The sequence below is a fragment of the Polistes canadensis genome, unplaced genomic scaffold (assembly GCF_001313835.1).
Source record: "Polistes canadensis isolate GaletaPanama2010 unplaced genomic scaffold, ASM131383v1 scaffold_22, whole genome shotgun sequence".
NCBI lineage: Eukaryota > Metazoa > Arthropoda > Insecta > Hymenoptera > Vespidae > Polistes > Polistes canadensis.
Genome location: NW_014569569.1, coordinates 1,034,827 through 1,054,266, shown reverse-complemented (window position 1 = coordinate 1,054,266; position 19,440 = coordinate 1,034,827). Strand labels below are relative to the sequence as shown.

Below are 19,440 nucleotides of genomic sequence, written 5' to 3'. Positions count from 1 at the left end.
TTAGATATTAAATTCTCCTCGTAATATATATATAATTATATGTTACGTATATATTTGTGTTTAACAAAAAAATAAGTTAATAATAAATCAGAAAGCATAAATCATTTAATTTTTTCTATATTTTCATTGATAATATTTTAAATTTTAATCTTAAAAATATTTGTAAACTATATTGAATCTGCGAGAGGGTTGATTTCACCCTTCTAACCGCAAACCATTTATATCGCAAGCAGTCGTGGCCGAGTGGTTAAGGCGTCTGACTCGAAATCAGATTCCCTCTGGGAGCGTAGGTTCGAATCCTACCGGCTGCGAAATTATTTTTTTCGTTATTTTTTAAGGATTACGAGGAGAATTTAATGATATTTTTCGCATTATTACTATCGTAACATAAAAGCTTACAAATAAATCCAATAGACCGAGTCTAATTGCAGTCAACATTTCTATTTATTAGGACAGTACTCCGTAATATAAATAGTCAGTATATGAATATTTTGTCCATTAAATATAACGTTCATATTAATTTTTGCTAAATATTAAATTAATAAATATTAATTTATTAATATTTGTAATTGTGGAACACAGAGTTGAATCAATAATATTGATTATAGATGCATACTAATATTTTATTTTAAAAACCAATAAGTTTTATTTAGAATACTGACCCAAAAATGCTTAGAAATACGGACCTAATAAATAATAGTTAATGTGATTCAAAAAATCAATAAATTTGTATCTTATTATCCTCCTTTTCGAAAGTGATCATATAGGAGAGAGAAATAGTTAAAATTTAAATAAGAAATAATCAGGATACTGGTGGTTGACAGTCAAAGGTCAGTCATCTACACTCAATCCACTTACTATGCCGCGAAAACGGCTTGGTTGTTGACCGTTGCTGATTGGCTAACTGTAAAATGGCAATTCCGCTATTCTAGCCGACAGGAAAAGGACGATCGTGCTGTCTCGGAAGGCGCGGAGCGCCAAGGTGATTATATGGCCTTGTCTCACGTGATCGTTCATTAATGTTTATGCGGGGTGCAAATGAGAGAATTTGCATTTGTTGCATTTTAATAAATAACGACAAAAATGAAAGTCTTTTATCGAGTCATTTCCTATTTATAATATTTCGTATAAATGCAATTAAACGAACGCTCATGAATGCAATTTAAATTGCAAATTATAACAGAATACACAATTCGTAGTTATTTGTTTTGTCAATCCTCATACAAAGCAATTAAATGAATCTTAATGAATTAGAATCTTTTTTAATTTTAGCGACCGAGTAATATTTTTAAATGCTTTTATTTATATAGTTAAGGATCTATCATTTTTAATAATTAAAATTAATTTTCTCGATAATTAGATTTAATAATATTGAATGTCCTAAATTTGCATAATCGTTCAATGATAAATTATATAACGCTATATACAACTTTATTAATTTGAAGTTAATCCATTTCGCAAACGGATCTCAAATAATAATAAATCCAAATTTAATTTAATTTGAATAAATTTCGTAATTTTTCAATCACCTTTTATGATTAGAGTACGTTACATTTCTTACACATAATTTAATTTCTTTCTTGTAGAAATTTCTCCAGTCTAAACTTTAAAAAAATTGACCTTTCACCGCATTCGCGTAGTAAGAGAGATAGTTGAAGAAGTAAAGTGTAGAGAGAGAAGAGAAAGAGAGAGGTTCATTTGTTATATTCAGGGACGCGTCAGAAATATCAAGAAAATATATACGTGAACTTAGAAATACGAAGATGATTATAAGCAAAATTGAACAATTAAAGTTATATTCCGAGTAGTAGAATATTGTTGATTTGGAATCATTATTTACTATGTATTATTTGTCATTATTTGACAGCATTGCGTTATGCAACCTTAACGTATGCGTATGTATGTCTATCTCTTTCTCTCTGTCTCAAAATTACATATTTAAAATTATTAGAAATTGTGGTATGGAGTAACAACGTTGACTCACCAAAATATCATCAGGATGAACTGCTATAAAATCTCTGACTGTTTGTTGAAGTTCACATGTATTTACATATAACTATTTTTAATGAATATCTTTATTGTTTACAGATTAAACATTAAGCAAACTAGCATTGTCCCCGTAAATATTTTTACACATTTCTGTCTTAATATGTGATGCTATTAACATTAAATGTGTTTTTATGATTATTAATACAATTGAATGATTTTATTCACAATATTATCAATCCAATAGCAAATTCAATAACAAAACTATTTTTAATGGAATAAACTCGTAATAATAATAGCTTAATATTATTATCTTTTGAAAACAATATAGTCTGTAATTAATCCAACTAAACTAATATTTATAATTCATTCAATATTGGACATATAAATAGTTAAGGTACATTAAATACATAAGCAAAAGTGTAAACATTCATTTTTCCTGACTACTCATATATTTTATAATTTCTCTAATTTTAATGATTTCTTTATGTTCACGCACACAATTGATCTATAAGTATCTTCATTTTTTAATTTAATTTTTCTATCGTGTATATATAAATAGAACAAACACCAACATAATAAAAAATAAAAACATTATTTGTTAGAAAAAGCAGCAATCCAATTAACTTATAAATACATATGTCCATTTATTCTTAGGTGGTATTTTAAATGATATTAAAAGTATAATTGACTATACTTTTTTTTTTTAATTGTATAACTACAAAATAACTTCTATATTCTAAAGTAATATTATTCCTACTGTATTCTCGAAACACGCCACTTCTGGTATTTACTATCTTTTTATGTTTGTGCATATATTCATATAAATTTAGATAAATTTCTTTTTACACGTGTATAAAGCTAAGAAAAATTCTGAATGTTATTTTTCTTCAATATTGCAAAATTATTACTTTCTTTTTGTTTTGCTTTTTATTTCCCTCTGATACTTATTTACCGTATATATTCTCCTGAATTGGACATTATATGCACAAACAATACACTCTGGGCAAGTTTGTACTAATAAGAATAGTACTTTACTACTATTCTTCATATTAAGCTTAATATTACTAATGTGCTGTGCAAAAAACCTGAATTAATACTATGATGATATAATTTATACAAATAGTAAGCAAATGATATTTGTATAATTATATGTGCAATGTTAACAAGATTTTTATTGTTAACGTAACAGGGACATTTTGCATTATAAAAAATGCGCAACGTATTACAATTAGTTTCTTTCCTTGTAAGAAAGATAAGTATTATTTCAGTTTATAATCGATGATAAACGAGTCTAAATACCTCACCTACTCTTTATACCAATAATACACGTAATTAATGTCGTCTCAATGTGTAATTAACACACTGTTCGTATTTTAGGAAATACACTGTATAGTAACTATTAAGAACTTGGATCTTTGTTATGCGCAATACTATTTGGAATAAACCAAGTTTCACAAGACATAACGTTCTATTATAATTAGGAAACTCAATACATCAACTATTTCTAAAATTCGATGATCAAGTCTCTTTCAATATAACAAAATCATATAATTTATCATATTACAGAGTAATATTAAGAGGGTAGGACCCCAACTATTATTAATCCTACCTAATTGTGATCCTACAGGGTAGGATTATAAATATTTAATCGTGCGATTTAATTACTTTTCACACTAACTAGTGGGCGGTGGAGGTGGTGGTGGTTGAGCCAATAATGTAGGTAAGGTATTTAGATCGATTCCTGGTGGCGCAGGAGTTTGTTGCTGCTGTGGTGGTGGTGGAACGGGAGCTGCAGGAGGCCAACCACCCATTTGCTGAGGTTGCCACCCTGGAAATCCTGGAGGTGGTGCCGTTCCTGTAATTAATAATAGAATTAATTCAATTATTCCAATCTGTGGTATTCACAGAGATATTAATAAAATAAAAAGCAATCAACCTGCGGACTGCTAGCCGCATACGGCTCACTAAAATGTTATCTATTTTACTCAATAATATTATATATCCTAATTTAATTATTACCAGGAGGCGGTGGACGCATTGGTCCTTGCTGCCCTTGCTGCCATGGTGGAATACCCATTCCAGGCGGTGGAATTTGCGTTGGTGGCATCTGTCCCGGTGGTGGTGGCTGATTGTTCCCAGCCATCCAGGGCATCAATGGAGGAATATTCGGTTGAGTGGTAGATCCAGGAGGAGGTGGAGGTGGTTGCATGACACCTGGTGGTGGCGGCATACTAACTGGTGGTTGCCACTGCATGTTCATTCCATTCATGTTATTTACGTCACCTTGACTCCATGGTGGCGGAGCCATACCCGGTGGTGGCATCATAGGCCCACCTTGCATCATTTGAGGTGGTGGATGTGCCGGTGCAGCCATCAGAGCGCGAGGTGCCTGTTGCCTACATCATAAAAACAGTATGATGATATTCAAACTTTTAAATCCAAATATTACAATCATTATATATTTATTGTAAATGGTGTATACCTATCGAATAATCCAGGGTAATTTGGATTTGGTGCAGGTTGTCGAGTTTGTCCAGACTTTGATCTATCCGGTGGTGGACCTTCACCCAATTCTGCCATAAGAGACATATATTCTTCATCTATCTTTGCTTTATCTCCCCCTGGTCCCATTCCTCCCATTCCTGCAGCTGCTGGACCACCTTGTCCAGGACGTTTAGATCTACAATCTCGTGCAATGTGGCCAGCCCCTCCACAACTTGAACATACTATATTATTGGTAACATTTGGTTTGTCTGGGCACTGCAAAAAAAATAAGCTCATTTTTAATACACATATAACAATAATCTGTAATTCTTTAATTATGAATTAACACTACTACGTACAAGCCATGATTTATGATCCGATGCACCACAATTCGTACATCGAGGACCATCGTTTTCACGCAATGTTCCATTAAGTAATGCTAACTCTCTCAATTGATTACGTCGTAAATCATTTTGACCTTCAGGAACTTCCACGCCTTGTCTTATAATTTCGTGGATCTGAAAATAAAATAGAAGTAATGATTGTGAGTTATGAAATAGAGATAGTTAATTTGAAAGACAAAAAAATTGAACTTACTCTTTCAACAGCCTTCTTTACGGCTTCTAAATTATTTGCAGTTATATAAGCATGCAACGGTTCATCTTCTCCCGGTAAAGGTTGCCCATCTTTTCTACCTACTTTCCCTTCTTTGACAGAACCTTTACCGCGAATAATTATTTTAGCACCAGTTTCTTTTTCCATTGCTGCAAATACAAAAAAAATTGTTGTTAAATATAAAACAAAGAGCGACAAATATTAATTTAACTAAGAATGCTAACATTTCAAAGTATTCCCACGTGGTCCAATAAGTAAACCAACAAAGTTTATGTCTGGATGTTCTTCTTGCGGAATCATTACTTTATCGTGAACACGTATGATTGGAGGCCTAAAAATATATATAAACGTTACATATATGTTTGACCAAATACAGTCAATAAATATTACAAATTATAAATATAAAATATTAGATAATGAATAATATATGTATATATACTTGTAATCTGGTGGTGGCTTAAATTCCGGATTTATTTTGAGAATCTTCTGTATGAGATTGTGTCGTTCTTCTTCCAATTTACGTCTTGTACGATATTCTCTTGTATTTAACCGTTTACCATCACTACTGTATATTGGCTCTGGTGATGGAGATCTGAAAAAAAATAAACAATTGTCAAGATACAAAGTTTTCATTAAGATGGTACTAGCATACAAGCAACCTGAACCTACTACGATTGTGTGATTAAGTGAATAAATTTTGATGGAGCAGTAGTTTTTTTGAAGTCTAAATAAATTTTGATTTTAGTGAATTTTTATCATTAATAAGTTTAAGACGATTTTTCTTTACTATGTACCTGATACTCTTTGACTATGTTGGAATTTTATTTAATTTGATTGTAAGCATGAAAAGTTAGTTTCAAAAAAGAATTGAATTAAAATATAATTAGCAAAAAATCAAATCATAAAAGTAAACAAAATAAAATATAAAAAGAATAAATAAAAATGTTTAACTATAGAAGATAACAAACATTTTAGAAATGCGATAAACTAGTCTTGTGAAATTAAAATAAGATGAGACAATTAAAAGAGTTTATCATGTTTTTTTTTGTTATAATCACATTGCCTAATAATTTATAGATACAAACAATATAAAGTTTGCCAACAATGCCAAGGTATCAGAACAGAAGATAAAAAATATACTATCGTTAATAGTAGCATTGCTATATGTTTATTATTCTATAGTAGGTAACCACTGGAAGACTGCGCGTTTGTGCACGGCAGAAATCGGTATGATGTCAGCTGCTAAGAGATAGACCCTGTGATTATTAGGAAATAATTTCTGACAGATTAGTTATAATCATCTTATATACTTTACTATTACGTGTAATACTAATGAAACACAAAGACATAACATAATGGTTCCAGCTAAAATCAGAGAAGTTAAACCTATTGGAGTAAATCAATTTATTAGAAAAATTATTTAAGTTTATATTTCAAGTTGCACCTGAAAGTAATGTAACAATGAAAGTTACAAAGATATGCTTATGTTAGCAGATGTAATTTTTATTATCCAATATTTTCCTGAAATCTACTCGATAAAATCGTTAATTAATTATTATAATATCTGCTGTGGTTGATCAATAATAAAATTTCCCTATTATTATTATTATTATTATTATTATTATTATTATTATTATTATTATAATTATTATTATTATTATCGCCTTATTAAAATTATTAGTATTTGATAGATTTAAATTGCCGTGCAAATCACGGCAGCCTAAATAGAGAGAAAGAGAAAGGGAGAGAAAGAGAGAGAAAGAGAGAGATAATTATGTTCAAAGTGACCCATGCATCCATTTGCATTGTATGTTATCGAGTAAATATTTTGTAAATATTTTGTGAACTGTCGACTCAGTAAATATGTTTTTCAATAACTTTATAAAAACCCCATTTACATCGGACTACCTCAGATTCGTTCTACATATGCAAGACAATGATTATTTAAAAAATATATGAACTAGGATACCCACTGCAGATTAAGCACTGCCACTAATGTTTTATTTTCTCAAGTTAATATATATATATCTATATATATGTATGTATATCATATATATGTATCTATTGAATTATTAATATTGATTATTTCAATATTTAAAGTATGTCACAATTTATCTGGTAGCAGTGCTTAGTAAAAAATGAATTAATAAAAGAAATTGATTAGGGCAAACCAATGTTATCAAAATTCATCTTCTGTGCTGCGTGGTGGCTATTTACTAGTCCATTCTTTTCAAATGGACATCAGTATCCCATATTAATTCAATTGTAGCCATTTAGATATTTTAAGACGCCTGTATTATGGGCTGCTGTAGTAGATAGGATTGTAGATATGTAATGGTCATTTTTGGTATGTAAGTTTTGTTCAAACCTTTCCTCAGGATTAAGTGGTATTCCAAGATCTCCAGTGCGTAGCTTCCTGCTGATTTCCTCAATTTGCAGCTGAACTGTAAACCAACGGGTTAGAGGGGGCAGAAACCCCAACAGTTAGACATTGCCAATTTGCTACAACCGTATACGTTTTATAATTTAATCATGATTTTAAAATATAAAACAACACATAAACCTTTTAAGAATAAATTTCCTATTAAGCTTGGAATATATCCACAGATGAAAGATATTAATTTTTTTTTTTCTTTTTTATTACAAGATTTGGATATCAAGGTTTGTGCCTTAAAAGAACACATTTTTCAAAAGATAGAATTATTAAAACTAAACGTATTCATATTTTAGAAATGTTAAGAAACTTTGCAATTTTTATAATTAAATTTATATTATAAAAACAAAGTACAAATTTGCAATAATCGTACTATAATTTTAATTATTTGTAATAATTGGCAATCCTTATTATCGAAATCCATGATCTATTTACTTCTTAGAAAAAAAAGTTAGCCTTACCTCTCGTATCTACAAGTACTTACTGGCACACATATTTATACTTACATAATAATGTATAATTTATAATGATATTATACTTGAAAAAATAAATATTGGAAATTTATATACAAAAGTCTGACTTAAAAAACATTCTCTATCTATATAATAGTGTATTAAGACTAAACGATATGAATTATTATAATACACATGTAAAATATTACTTACAGAGATAAGCTTTCTCCTGTTCAGGGGTCAGATTAGTCGGTAGAACTGTAGGCATCCCGGGTATAAAGGTTTTGTCATGTTCACTACCACTCCATCTAGTTTTCCTCCTCTTCCTACGTTCCTCTTTCGTTTCTTTCTCCTGCTTAACATCGCCTAAGATAATAATCCAATTATTTTCAAACTAATAAACAGGTTTTCTTTTATGATAGAAATACTACAAGATTGAAATGCAATAGAATATTATATGTATGCAATATGCAATAGCATTAATATTTAAAGAATCTGTAGAAAATTATATTGCAATAAAGTAATGTATACATAACAAATATTGAACAAAATTATTACAATATATATTATAAAATAATAATAGTAGATACATATATATATATATATATATATATTGGATATATATATATATATATGTATATTAGTTAATAGAAAGAAGGGGGGACGTTGGTGTACGCACTGTCGGCTTCGCGCTTTCTGCTTTGTGTTGTAGAATTGTTATTAGCGTTGAGAGGTGTTCCATTAGCGATCGCTGCACTCACCGCAGCAGCTGCGGCTGCTGCTGCAGCAGCCGCGTTAGCAGTTGCAGCGTTTTGCTGCGCATTCTGCAAATAACTCGGATTCAACAACGACGTGAAATTTCGTGATTGATTCATCGCGTTCGTTGTAAAACTCCGACGTCTCGCTTACACGTTCTTCCGTCTTCGTCGTTGTCGTTGTTCTTCCTGTCGTCGTAAAGTTCTCTCCTCTAATCTCAAAATATAAATTTATACATAAGATTAAGAAAATGGCGATTACTGACCAACGAACATTCGTTTCTTCGACTTCATGGGCGTACCAAACACGAACGCTGCTAATCCAAGACTGCGTAGTAAACGCGAACATAGTTTAACATCCTGACTCTTTGTGATTGGTTATTAAAAAGTACGCCATGATTGGTGAATCAAATAATCCAATCAGATCGATGTTTAATTTCTTATTCTTTACATTCAAAACAATTCCAATGTGTCCACAAATATTACGTATTTTCTTTATTATTCACGTCATAATCTTTATAGATAAATATTTTTGATGAAAACTATATATTTCCATTTACTTGAAAACGAACAAAATGGCGGATGAAAAATGACGTGTGGTGAGTAACGAAAGGAATTATCACCTTGGAGGAGTATGCCCCCCTTTTGCGCGTGTCACCCTCTACCGAAGAATGCAAGAAATACATGCATTTTTATTTCTCGTGCGCGGAGAGTGAAGTGTACCAATTCATTGAAATAAATCGTGATATATTCGGTTTCGTAGTCGCATTTTCATGTCGTGTGAGTAATTGAATGATAATTATTAGAGTCAAATCGATCGTAGTTATACCATACTCGGCACGTGGAACCTTCCAATAGCCGTGCTACGAGGATGCTTCTTTTGTTTATTTATGCAGCTGTAGAGTAGTACCAGTTCCGAAAAGCTGTAAAAATACTACACAGATGAGAATGATAAGATTCGCGATCGGAGGGGAAATATTTTTACGAGCGGATATTAACCCTAAGAGAGAGATAGAGAAACAGAGATAAATAGAGAGAGAGGGAGAGAAAAAGAGAGAGAGAGAGAAAGAAAGAGAAAGAAAGAAAGAAAAAAAAGAAAGAAAGAAAGAAAGAGAGTTCGGACCAAGTGTCTAATATACGAGCTACAAACGCGTTTAATGTTTCGTAATAATGTAAAAATTCAATGTCTCGAGATAATCAGGATTCCAAAAAGTTGACACCTCCTCTGTCAAAATGTTCTGCTTTGCTACTGCTACGATGCTTCTTCCGTTTCTCTTCTAGTTATGCGTTCATCCTAAGAATGTATCTTCCCCTTTCTCTTTTTATCCCTTCTCCATTCCTTGTTTCTTACTCCCTCTCTTTTTCTCTTTCTCTTTCTCTCTCTCTCTCTCTTTCTCTTTCTCTCTCTCTTTGTCTCTATCTCTGTCTCTGTCTCGCTCGCGCCTTTTAGTTCTCCAAGCAGTAATGTCAAATATGAATCGCACGAATAGGACTGCATTCCACGGCGGCTCCGTGTTTTTTTACGTGTCCGTGACATGCTAGCACGTAACCACGATTAATCTGCAAACGTAGTTTTAAATATCCTTTCGTCCGTATGCATTTAAGATTTTCTTACACGAAGAGATTAAGTGTTCGAACGTTACATTGTGTTCTTCTTGTGAATAGAAACTTAAAGAAAAAAGCGAATATATATAAAAGGAGTATGTGTTTTAAGGAAACAATGATATTCTAGAGAAACGTCTTTTAAGAAATAGTGTTTTAGGATAGTAGAATGCAATTCAAGTTCGGTGATATCTTGACATGAATTTGTTTGTTTTCTATTAGTTTATTTTTTTTTTTATATAATTCTTCATTGATTCTATTTAAAAGTCAATGTACTAACTTATGTTATTTAAATTTTAGGTAGTAATTAGAAATAATAAATTTCAATATATTTCCATTCGATTTATTAACAAAGTATAAGTTTTTATATCAATTAAATATGTATTATAAGAAAATATATATAATTAAAATAAACAATTTTATTTGTGTTATTTTAATTGATTTAAATTACATTGAGATTTGAAATAAATTGAATATTTATTTCCAGATGAAACCTAAGAAATCTAAATGAAATAACACCGATCATGAGCTCGATTCAACAAACTGGCAGGTTTCTTCCGTTTTCTAATAATAATATACAAAGAAAGCAGTTGTCGATGCAAGGTACAATTTCTAATTGTTCTCTTGTTACAAATTATATAAAATATCAAATTTGATTTTTTTAATGCTTCATCAATGCTAAATTATATTAGGTGGTTTACCTCAAAGCCTAAGCGGTAGTGATACAGATGTTTCAACTTCAAATGAAAATTTAAGTAACGAAGAACGATATGTCATCCGACATACTGCACGTCAAGAACCACAAGGTCAAGAAAATCAACAACAAAGCCCATCTAGATCTTCCAGCCATAAAGAAAATATACCCAATATTCAAGTAAATATAATACATTTCGTATAAATATATTTTTATATAAACAAAATTATTAGAATGGTCAAATATGTTAAAAAATTTATCATGACGTGAAATTTTAATTTAGGATTAATTTGAAAGTTTCATAAAGAGAAAAAAAATAACTAACTTGTTATTGGGTATGGATATTACAGAGAAAAATAGTCCATTTACTTGATTGCATGCTGTTCAAGCCTACTACTATACAATCGATGTTACGTTACATAAGAAATTCTTTTGTTAAAACATAGGGTAATCTACTCAATAGAAATAGTTTGAAGGACAGTTTGAATGGTTCAAACAGAAACAGTTTAAAGGAGAGTTTAAATGGTTCTAATCGAAATAGTCTCAAAGACAGTATCAATGGATCTAACAGAAACAGTTTGAAAGATAATTTAAGCAATCGTACCAGTGTAGGTTCTAATAGAAGCAGCTTGGATATTTCCACAAGTTCGTACAACACGCTTATTATTCATAATGCAAACGATGACAATTCATGGACACCACCTGGAAGGTAAAGATTATTCAAATGGTATCACAAAAAAAAAGTAAAAATAGAAAATTTGTTGAAAAAATTATTAAATCCATAAAGGAAAACATTTATACATAAATTTCAATATTCATTATAATTATTTCTTTTGCATCCTATTATTATTATTATTAGATTATCGGGTATAGTAAGAGAACATGGAGATATGGGTTACGTGTACTGCGATGGTGGTGGTAAAGGACATTCAAATAGCCCTACAATGCAATCAATATCAAACATGCCTCATGAAGAACATCTTTATGAACAATCCGGAAGTGGAGGTTGTCAAGAAATTACAGACATACCTGATGATTACCTTAGTCAATCACAGGTGATCCTAGTATAGATATTTAACCAGTAAAAGGAATGCACTAACATGTTTTAAATATTATTCAATTGAATTTTAAATAGAAGAATTAATAATTATTTTTGTAAGCAGGTTTTAAAGCATCTCGCTAAGGAAGTAAAAGTGCCTTCTTATAGTAAACTAGTAAATAATGGAGGGAGTATAGAAGTAAGAATGAGAGAAAGCGAAAGAGGTAAAGCGGATGACAATGAATTCGAAGATGGACCACCACAAACTTATACTCCAGCTCTCCTGTCTTTGAAAAATAAACTTAGATTCCTTGGACCTAATGAAAAATTAGCAATGTCAAGATCACAGCCTGACTTATCTAGAATTGGTAAACGAGACATTGAAATGACATCTTATGACCCACGTGCTACTTCCCCTAGGTATTATAATATAAGTAATATTAATATTTCTATATATATTAAACTTTTGAACTCTTAATATTTTTGCAATACTATTACGTGTCTATTTGTAATGAATAGCCTGAGCTATTATAATTTATATTAGCATTCCATAGATCTATATTAGTAAATTTGAAACATGTCATAACAGTAAATGATTATTGTCGTCACTTCGAGTGTGACCTACGAGATCAAAGGGTTAATCCTTTAATTCATGTAGTATAATTGATCTATCGTTTGTTAGACCTCAAACCAAAGGTCGGGAAGAAGTAGGATCAGCAATGGGTGAAACCTGGCCACAATCTGAAATCATTCAGATAGTGATCCAAGAAAACAGTGCCTTAAAGTTAGAAGTAGAACGTCTTTACAACAATGTAGCTAAATCTGAAAAGTTGGAACAAGAAATATCAAAGGTCCATCGCGCACACGAGGAACTAGCTGCTTCTTGCGAGCGAAGAGAAAAACTTGAGCGGGCAGCTAGATTGAGGTTACAAAATGACTGTAGACGATTGACAGAATTAAATCGTGCATTAAGGGATCAAATCGATTTGTTATCTTCTCGAACAGATAGTCCTCCGATCGTAGAATCAATGAAAAAAGAATTGACGCAACGTGAATTGCTTATTGGACAGCTAATCACACAAAGTATGTCGATTTTACTTTATATTTTTTCAAATTTTTCAAATTTATTTATTTATTATTTATTTATTATGTTAACTTCTTTTATTTTAAACTTTACATAGATAAAGAGTTAGCTGCAGCTAAGGAAAGGCAAGAAATAGAATTAACCGCACAAAGGGCAACGTTACAAGAACAACGCACACATATTGATATTTTGGACACTGCTCTTACCAATGCACAGGGGAACGTTGTACGCCTTGAAGAAGAGGTACACAATTTGAATTCTCGATAAATTATTATTTTGATTAATAAGTATATATATTATTAACGTTTAGATGTTTAATCGTTTTGTAGTGTCGAAAAAAGCAAGTATATGTAGAAAGAGTCGGACAACTTCAACGAGCTTTATCTTCTCTTCAAGCGTCAAGCGATAGACGGGAAGAAACCGAAAGACAATTGAGAGGTCAGCTCGAAAAAGAATTAAGAGAGGGAGGAGGTGGTGGTGGTAACAATAACGAACAATCTTCGACTGGTGAAACTATCACTGATTTGAAACGACGGTTACGTGAACGAGATGAAAAAATTATGTCCCTCGAGGGTGACGTGGCTAAATGGGAACAACGTTATCTCGAAGAAAGTGCGTTAAGGCAAGCTGCTATAGATGCAGCTAGTCTACCAAAGTTCGTTTATACTTTTTAATCAAACGTTATACTTATATGTGCCGGTAATTATAACAGGAGACTAAGTTCAAAAATTTAATATAATTTATATTTGATATTATAAATAATTTTCATTTATTTATTTTTTAATATAATACATTTTTTGCAATATTTTGACTCAATCCACTTTTATAATTAACGGTACATATGATAAATGTTAAAATAATTCGAAACAGTTAAACATAAATATTGATTGTTTAGGGATGCGAAAATTGCCGCTTTGGAAAAAAACAGTCAAGATGCAGAAAAATTAATCGCAGAAGCTCGTTCCGATAAAATGCGACATATGGATGAAGTCCATGCAGCGCAAAAGAAATTAACTGATCTCGAATCGAGGTAAATTTAAAAATATTAAAATATTATGAATGTATGCACATACATATCATGTTAAATTATATCATGATAATATCTTATATAAATAGAATGAAAGATTTGGAGTCGAAGTTAGCCGAAAAGGATGCTATGATAAGAGTTTTGCAAAAACACACATACGACAAAGATAATAGTAGTAGTAGTGGAGTTGGCAGTTATCCTGCTGCACATTCATCTCATTCAAGTACGTCGGCAGATCATCATACTGCACTGACAAGTACACCAGAACTTGGTAAAATAATTAGAAACAAAAATACGATTTCAATGATTAATTCTCTCTTCAGTATTTTAAATTGTTTCTGTTCTGTTCTGTTGTTCTGTTTCACATAGTATTTTAAATTACAATTACATATCTTCATTAATTTTGTTTATAGTAAGCAGCGTTTTAGGAGCTGGAAGTGGTTATGGTAGTACTGGATCTTATGGAGTCACAGACAGTTACAAATATCGAAAACAAGGAAGCTTTGAACAAACAAACAAAAGCCTTGACGATCAGTTGAAAGAATTAGATTCGCAGTTACTCAGCAAGGTAGGCAGAACAATTTGCGTGTAATCATATTTTCGAAAATCTTTTACCGAGACTGGTAAAAAATATTTTCTTATTAAGTTAATTCATACAAAAAAGAATTATAAGCAGGAAATATGAAAGTTAAAAGTGCCACTGTTGTTCTATGGTGAAACATTCTTCTACCTATGCACTCGTGAGTTTTCATATACACGCAATATTGAAGTCGATTCAATTTTGCGTAAAATTACACATTAATTTATTTAGCTCTACTTTTAATAGCCGTTGCAGAAAGAAATTTATGAAAATTTTACAGATCAACGTCAAGGTATTTTTGTGTTCGTGTTGTGTTTGAGTTAGTATTTTTGAATAAAATGGAAATAGTTAATACGATTAACGATAAACATTTTTCAAATATCCTTTGTATTCATCATTTATCCTTTTTACGGATAATTCGATCAAGTGAAAAAAAAATCAAATGTAACGTATAGAAAACGTGTTTACTATTTCCTATTACAGTATTACTATTGTCAAGATTTGCATAACACTGTGTGATCTAACGAAAAAACATTTATCGAATGAAAATTGACGAACTATAAGAATCCTAACTGTTACGTATTACTTTCGATATACTAATCAAACGTAAAAACGAATTAAACATAAATTATAAAAAAAAATAGATAAAGATTGTTGTGAATTGGCACGCGAAAATTAATCTCGAGTATTCTCCTTGACAGAATATCCCACTAATTCCAATACCAAATTCAAAACCGATCCAACACCCCCACCCTCCTTGAGTGTGCATGCGCTGTTGTGGCGAGCACTAACTCCGTTCCAGGTCCTCCGGTTATTCCTTTCCAACGTAGGCGTTTTTCTCTCTTGTTTCAGCGGGCACTTTGCTGTTTTCCAGGATTCTCTAATCCAGGCACTGCGTCGCGAAAGGGAAAAATACCCAAGCCATTATTGGCGGGTGTAGAGAGTGCAGGTAGTTCGAGTACCGTATCGAGTAAGAGTCGTTTGTTGGATGATTCTGGAGGGGATGCATCAGCCGGTATAATGGAATTCGCGACTGCGAGTACAAGACTGAAGGGTACCGTTTCAAGATTGTCGGATGGGAAGCCAGAAGAGATGTTGTTGCTGGAAAAGCAAGGTAGAAGTTCACAGAGACAGAGAATGCAGGAGGGTGAACCACGTCGGGCTGGTAGTCTTCCACCGAGTTCCCTTCCACGACCACCGAGAAGTTTGAAGTCAACTAATTCGCGTTATTGTCGTTTGAGCGATACGGAAACGCGTAAGAAGTCAGATCCAGGTCCGGTTTTGGATTCGTCGGTGAGCAAGGGTCGGGATTCTGGTAATTGCACTTTGGAATATGGAAGGTTCGACGCGAAGGCGCAGCGTAGGAAGAAGTCGTCACTTGGTACGGATGTAAGTTACGTTCAGAACAGCAGTTCTTTGAAGAAACCTACGTCGACGTCGGGTCACGAGTACGAACGACTTCAAGGTGATACGGAGAAAAAGAAGTTAACGACCGGGAACGACGTTAAACACAGGGACGGACAAAATCGTTCCTTGATACCTCCACCCTCGCGTAGAATCGGAGAGTACGGTCGTTTGAGCGACGGCGACGCTTCTGCTAACAGCAAAGGTGCTCTCAGAAAGCAAACGGGCTCGCGTGGACAGAGTACGGGAAGTACCGTCAGTAGTAAGAGCGGAGGACGAGATTCTGGTGGCACTGCGAGCAGTGAAACCTCTATCTCATCTTTGTCGCCTATCAAGGCGAGATCGATACCAAGACCCGCCAATTATCGTATTCAATTTTAACCTGATACGATATGGAATAGAAGAAATAACAAAATGAAAAAAGAAAATGAGAGGGAGAGAAAGAGAGAGAGAGAGAGAGAGAGAGAGAGAGAGAGAGAGAGAAACCTATATTTAATTGGTTTTATTATTATTCTCCCTTTAAAAGAGTGGTCGTCTTTTACCCGCTTCTCTAGAGTCAGAAGCAAACGGTTTTTTTTCCTGAAGGGGCCACCCCCCATCCATGTACCAAATGTGTTCATGGTTACTTGACTTAAATGATCTGACATAAACTAGTATTTCCACGTAACTAACAAGGGCAGTATCGGTTGGTGAACTCTCAGATTTGTTTCAAACTTTGCACACTTTTAGTGGTCCATAAGGAACATACATTGCATCTCTAAACAAATATTTATCGTTTTGTTATTCTATTTATAAATTATTAATTTTATTGCAAGTGTGAAAAGTTTGAAGAAAATCTGAAGTTAGCACCACATGAGATAGCCCTTGTAAGCCAATTGTACTAGATACTACATAAATCAATTTTCGTTATTAAATCTCTCTCTCTTATCTTCTTTTTTTTTTCATCATCTTGTTTTCTCATTTCGATTCGTTATTCGATGAAAACGAGCAACCGAATCAATCGTACTCGTATCTTCTTATAATCTTCGTGCCGTATTCGGGGTTAATATATTCAGTTATTATTTTTCTATTACTTGGAATATACAATGCAACAGTATACATATATACAGCCATATAACGACGATTAGTTTTGCTAATTAATGAATTTATAATATTTCTAATGTTTACCTAGAACTAACATTTACGCATACACGTAATGCATAAACGCACGAAATTCATTTACGCTCGATAACTATCGTAACGTGGCGATAGCGTATGACCTAGTCATTACCAAAGTAAACTTCCCTACTCTAATACACGCTCTGCGAATTTCTTCATTTAAGCTCTTGCGCGCCAATTTCCTTGACGAACGAGCCAAACCTCTCCCCCCCCCCTACACCCCCTCGCCAGCCCCCTCGTTATTTCTTTTTTATTTAATCTTATTGCTTATTTTGATCTAAAAAAAAAGAAACGACAAAACAAAAACTATAAAGTACATTATTATTATGACTTTATCCTCGATATTTTCTCTCTAGCAGGATTACATCGTGCAACTCATCAAATCCTGTTTTTTATTGTCCTCGATTAGATTATATTTTATTTCGTTTTATTTCTTTCTCTTTATCCTTTCTCTCTCTATCTCTCTATCTCTCTCTCTCTCTCTCTCTATCTCTCTTAATAAGACTGAACAGTCGGACAGAAACAAATAAAGCACAAAAAACAATTTTGTCGCTAGTCGCTCTCTTAGATCTTATTGCGTTTCTTATTCTTAATCTTCTTCGATTGATCTTTGCACGTTTGTTTAAAAGATCTCCTTCTTCCTCCCCTCTCGTGAGAAGACTTTTGATAAATCTCGTTCTTTCTTTTTCTTCTTCTTCTTTTGTTTCTTCTCTTATTATTTCTGTCTTTCACTTTCGAATGATTTTCGATTGCAAGTGCTCCGTAATTGTTTTTTTTTTTTTATTTATTTTATTTCCTTTTTTATTTTTTTTTGTTTTCTTTCTTCTTTGTTAAAACTCGAACGAAAACGCCAAAGTATAGTTACATACTTTTATTACTATCTATGATTTTATATTACGATTAAAATGTCTCTCCTAATATTATTTACACACAATTCATATATATATATATATATATATATATACATATACATATATTTATTTTTTTTTGTTGCTTATGTTAAATATTATTGCGTATATTTGTGTATATACGTGTGCATGTAGATGATGTACCGTGAATTGAGGATAAACCACACACGTATATTTTATTCTCTTTCCCTCTCTCTCTCACTCTCTCTCTCTCTTTTGGTTTTTTTTTCTTTCTTTCAATTTCTTTTTTCTCTATTTCTTCTCTATATATTTTTTTCTATTTCTATCTATTATCTCCGATATGTAACATATTTTACTACTACGTTGATTGTGATGTAGCATAGAAGGATGTTTAGATTTGTAGACGACTAAGAATACTTAGCGTATTATCTTTTATTAATTTCTTTTTTTTTATTCTCTTTATATATATGTGTGTATATATATATATATATACATATATAATGAGAAATAAATGATCAAGAACGTGCGAATAAATATGAAATTTTTTTCAAAGAAAAAAAGAAGACTCGCATGATTTCATTCAAATATACCGAAAGGGTTAAATGCCCTATTTTGATGTCGAGATAATTATTTAACTTTAAAATACTGGTTGTGTTGTAACAGCCAATTGACGTTCGTCGTCTTGTCATCGCGCGATCATTTTTCCTATAAGAGATTATGTAATTAATAATTAATTACACGATTTTATATTCGTTAAAGGAAACTACTAAAATTTAAATGAAAGAAATAAAAGAAATATAATTACAAAGAAATTTGTGATGAACGGAAGTTAAATATAAATTGTCATTATTCCCTTCGATTTCGAAATTACTATAGTTCCTTTAAAACATACGATCTCGCGAATATTTGCGTGCCTTAATTGTGTGGATGACAAGATATTCGGCGTTTATTTTGAAAAAAGATTAAAAAAAAAAAGAAGTAATTTATATATAAAAACTGCGATAAAAGATAGAACGCGCGTTTCGTACTTTGATGATATAATATTATTAATATTAATATTAATGGTAAAAATAAAAANTTATAACGATATATAATAATAATAATAATAATAATAATAATAATAATATATAGATATATATATATATAACATATTTATATACAAATGTTTGTATCGCTCATATAAGTTGAGAAACTTTAGGTTTCTAAACTCGTAATTTTTTTTTTCGAAATTTTTAGCTTTATTAGCGAAGTATA

General features: G+C 31.8%; 2 protein-coding genes and 1 non-coding gene across 4 annotated transcripts; 2 read left to right on the top strand and 1 right to left on the bottom strand.

Annotated features, from left to right (window-relative positions):
- Positions 1–229: 229 nt before the first annotated feature.
- Trnas-cga lies at positions 230–311 on the top strand. The gene has a single exon. It is a non-coding gene; the product is annotated as a tRNA-Ser (tRNA).
- Positions 312–2,057: 1,746 nt separating this feature from the next.
- Positions 2,058–9,302, bottom strand: LOC106794056 (splicing factor 1-like). Of its 2 annotated transcripts, XM_014761463.1 has the most exons (12): positions 8,996–9,300; positions 8,884–8,918; positions 8,654–8,798; positions 8,188–8,340; positions 7,457–7,532; positions 5,528–5,680; positions 5,313–5,419; positions 5,071–5,237; positions 4,833–4,991; positions 4,472–4,749; positions 4,009–4,385; positions 2,058–3,844 (listed from the first exon to the last, which is right to left on the bottom strand). In XM_014761463.1, exons 1-12 carry the CDS (start codon positions 9,021–9,023, stop codon positions 3,663–3,665), a joined length of 1,860 nt encoding a protein of 619 aa, XP_014616949.1. In that variant the 5' UTR covers positions 9,024–9,300; the 3' UTR covers positions 2,058–3,662. The 2 variants fall into 2 exon arrangements, with proteins under 2 accessions (XP_014616949.1, XP_014616948.1); XM_014761462.1 differs by having other exon boundaries at positions 8,884–9,302.
- An 829-nt stretch (positions 9,303–10,131) lies between these two features.
- Positions 10,132–18,258, top strand: LOC106794057. Its single transcript, XM_014761464.1, has 13 exons — positions 10,132–10,429; positions 10,819–10,934; positions 11,024–11,205; positions 11,472–11,734; positions 11,885–12,080; positions 12,189–12,484; positions 12,747–13,147; positions 13,246–13,391; positions 13,478–13,803; positions 14,044–14,178; positions 14,265–14,446; positions 14,589–14,743; positions 15,608–18,258. Exons 2-13 carry the CDS (start codon positions 10,856–10,858, stop codon positions 16,538–16,540), a joined length of 3,294 nt encoding a protein of 1,097 aa, XP_014616950.1. The 5' UTR covers positions 10,132–10,429; positions 10,819–10,855; the 3' UTR covers positions 16,541–18,258.
- Positions 18,259–19,440: the final 1,182 nt, after the last annotated feature.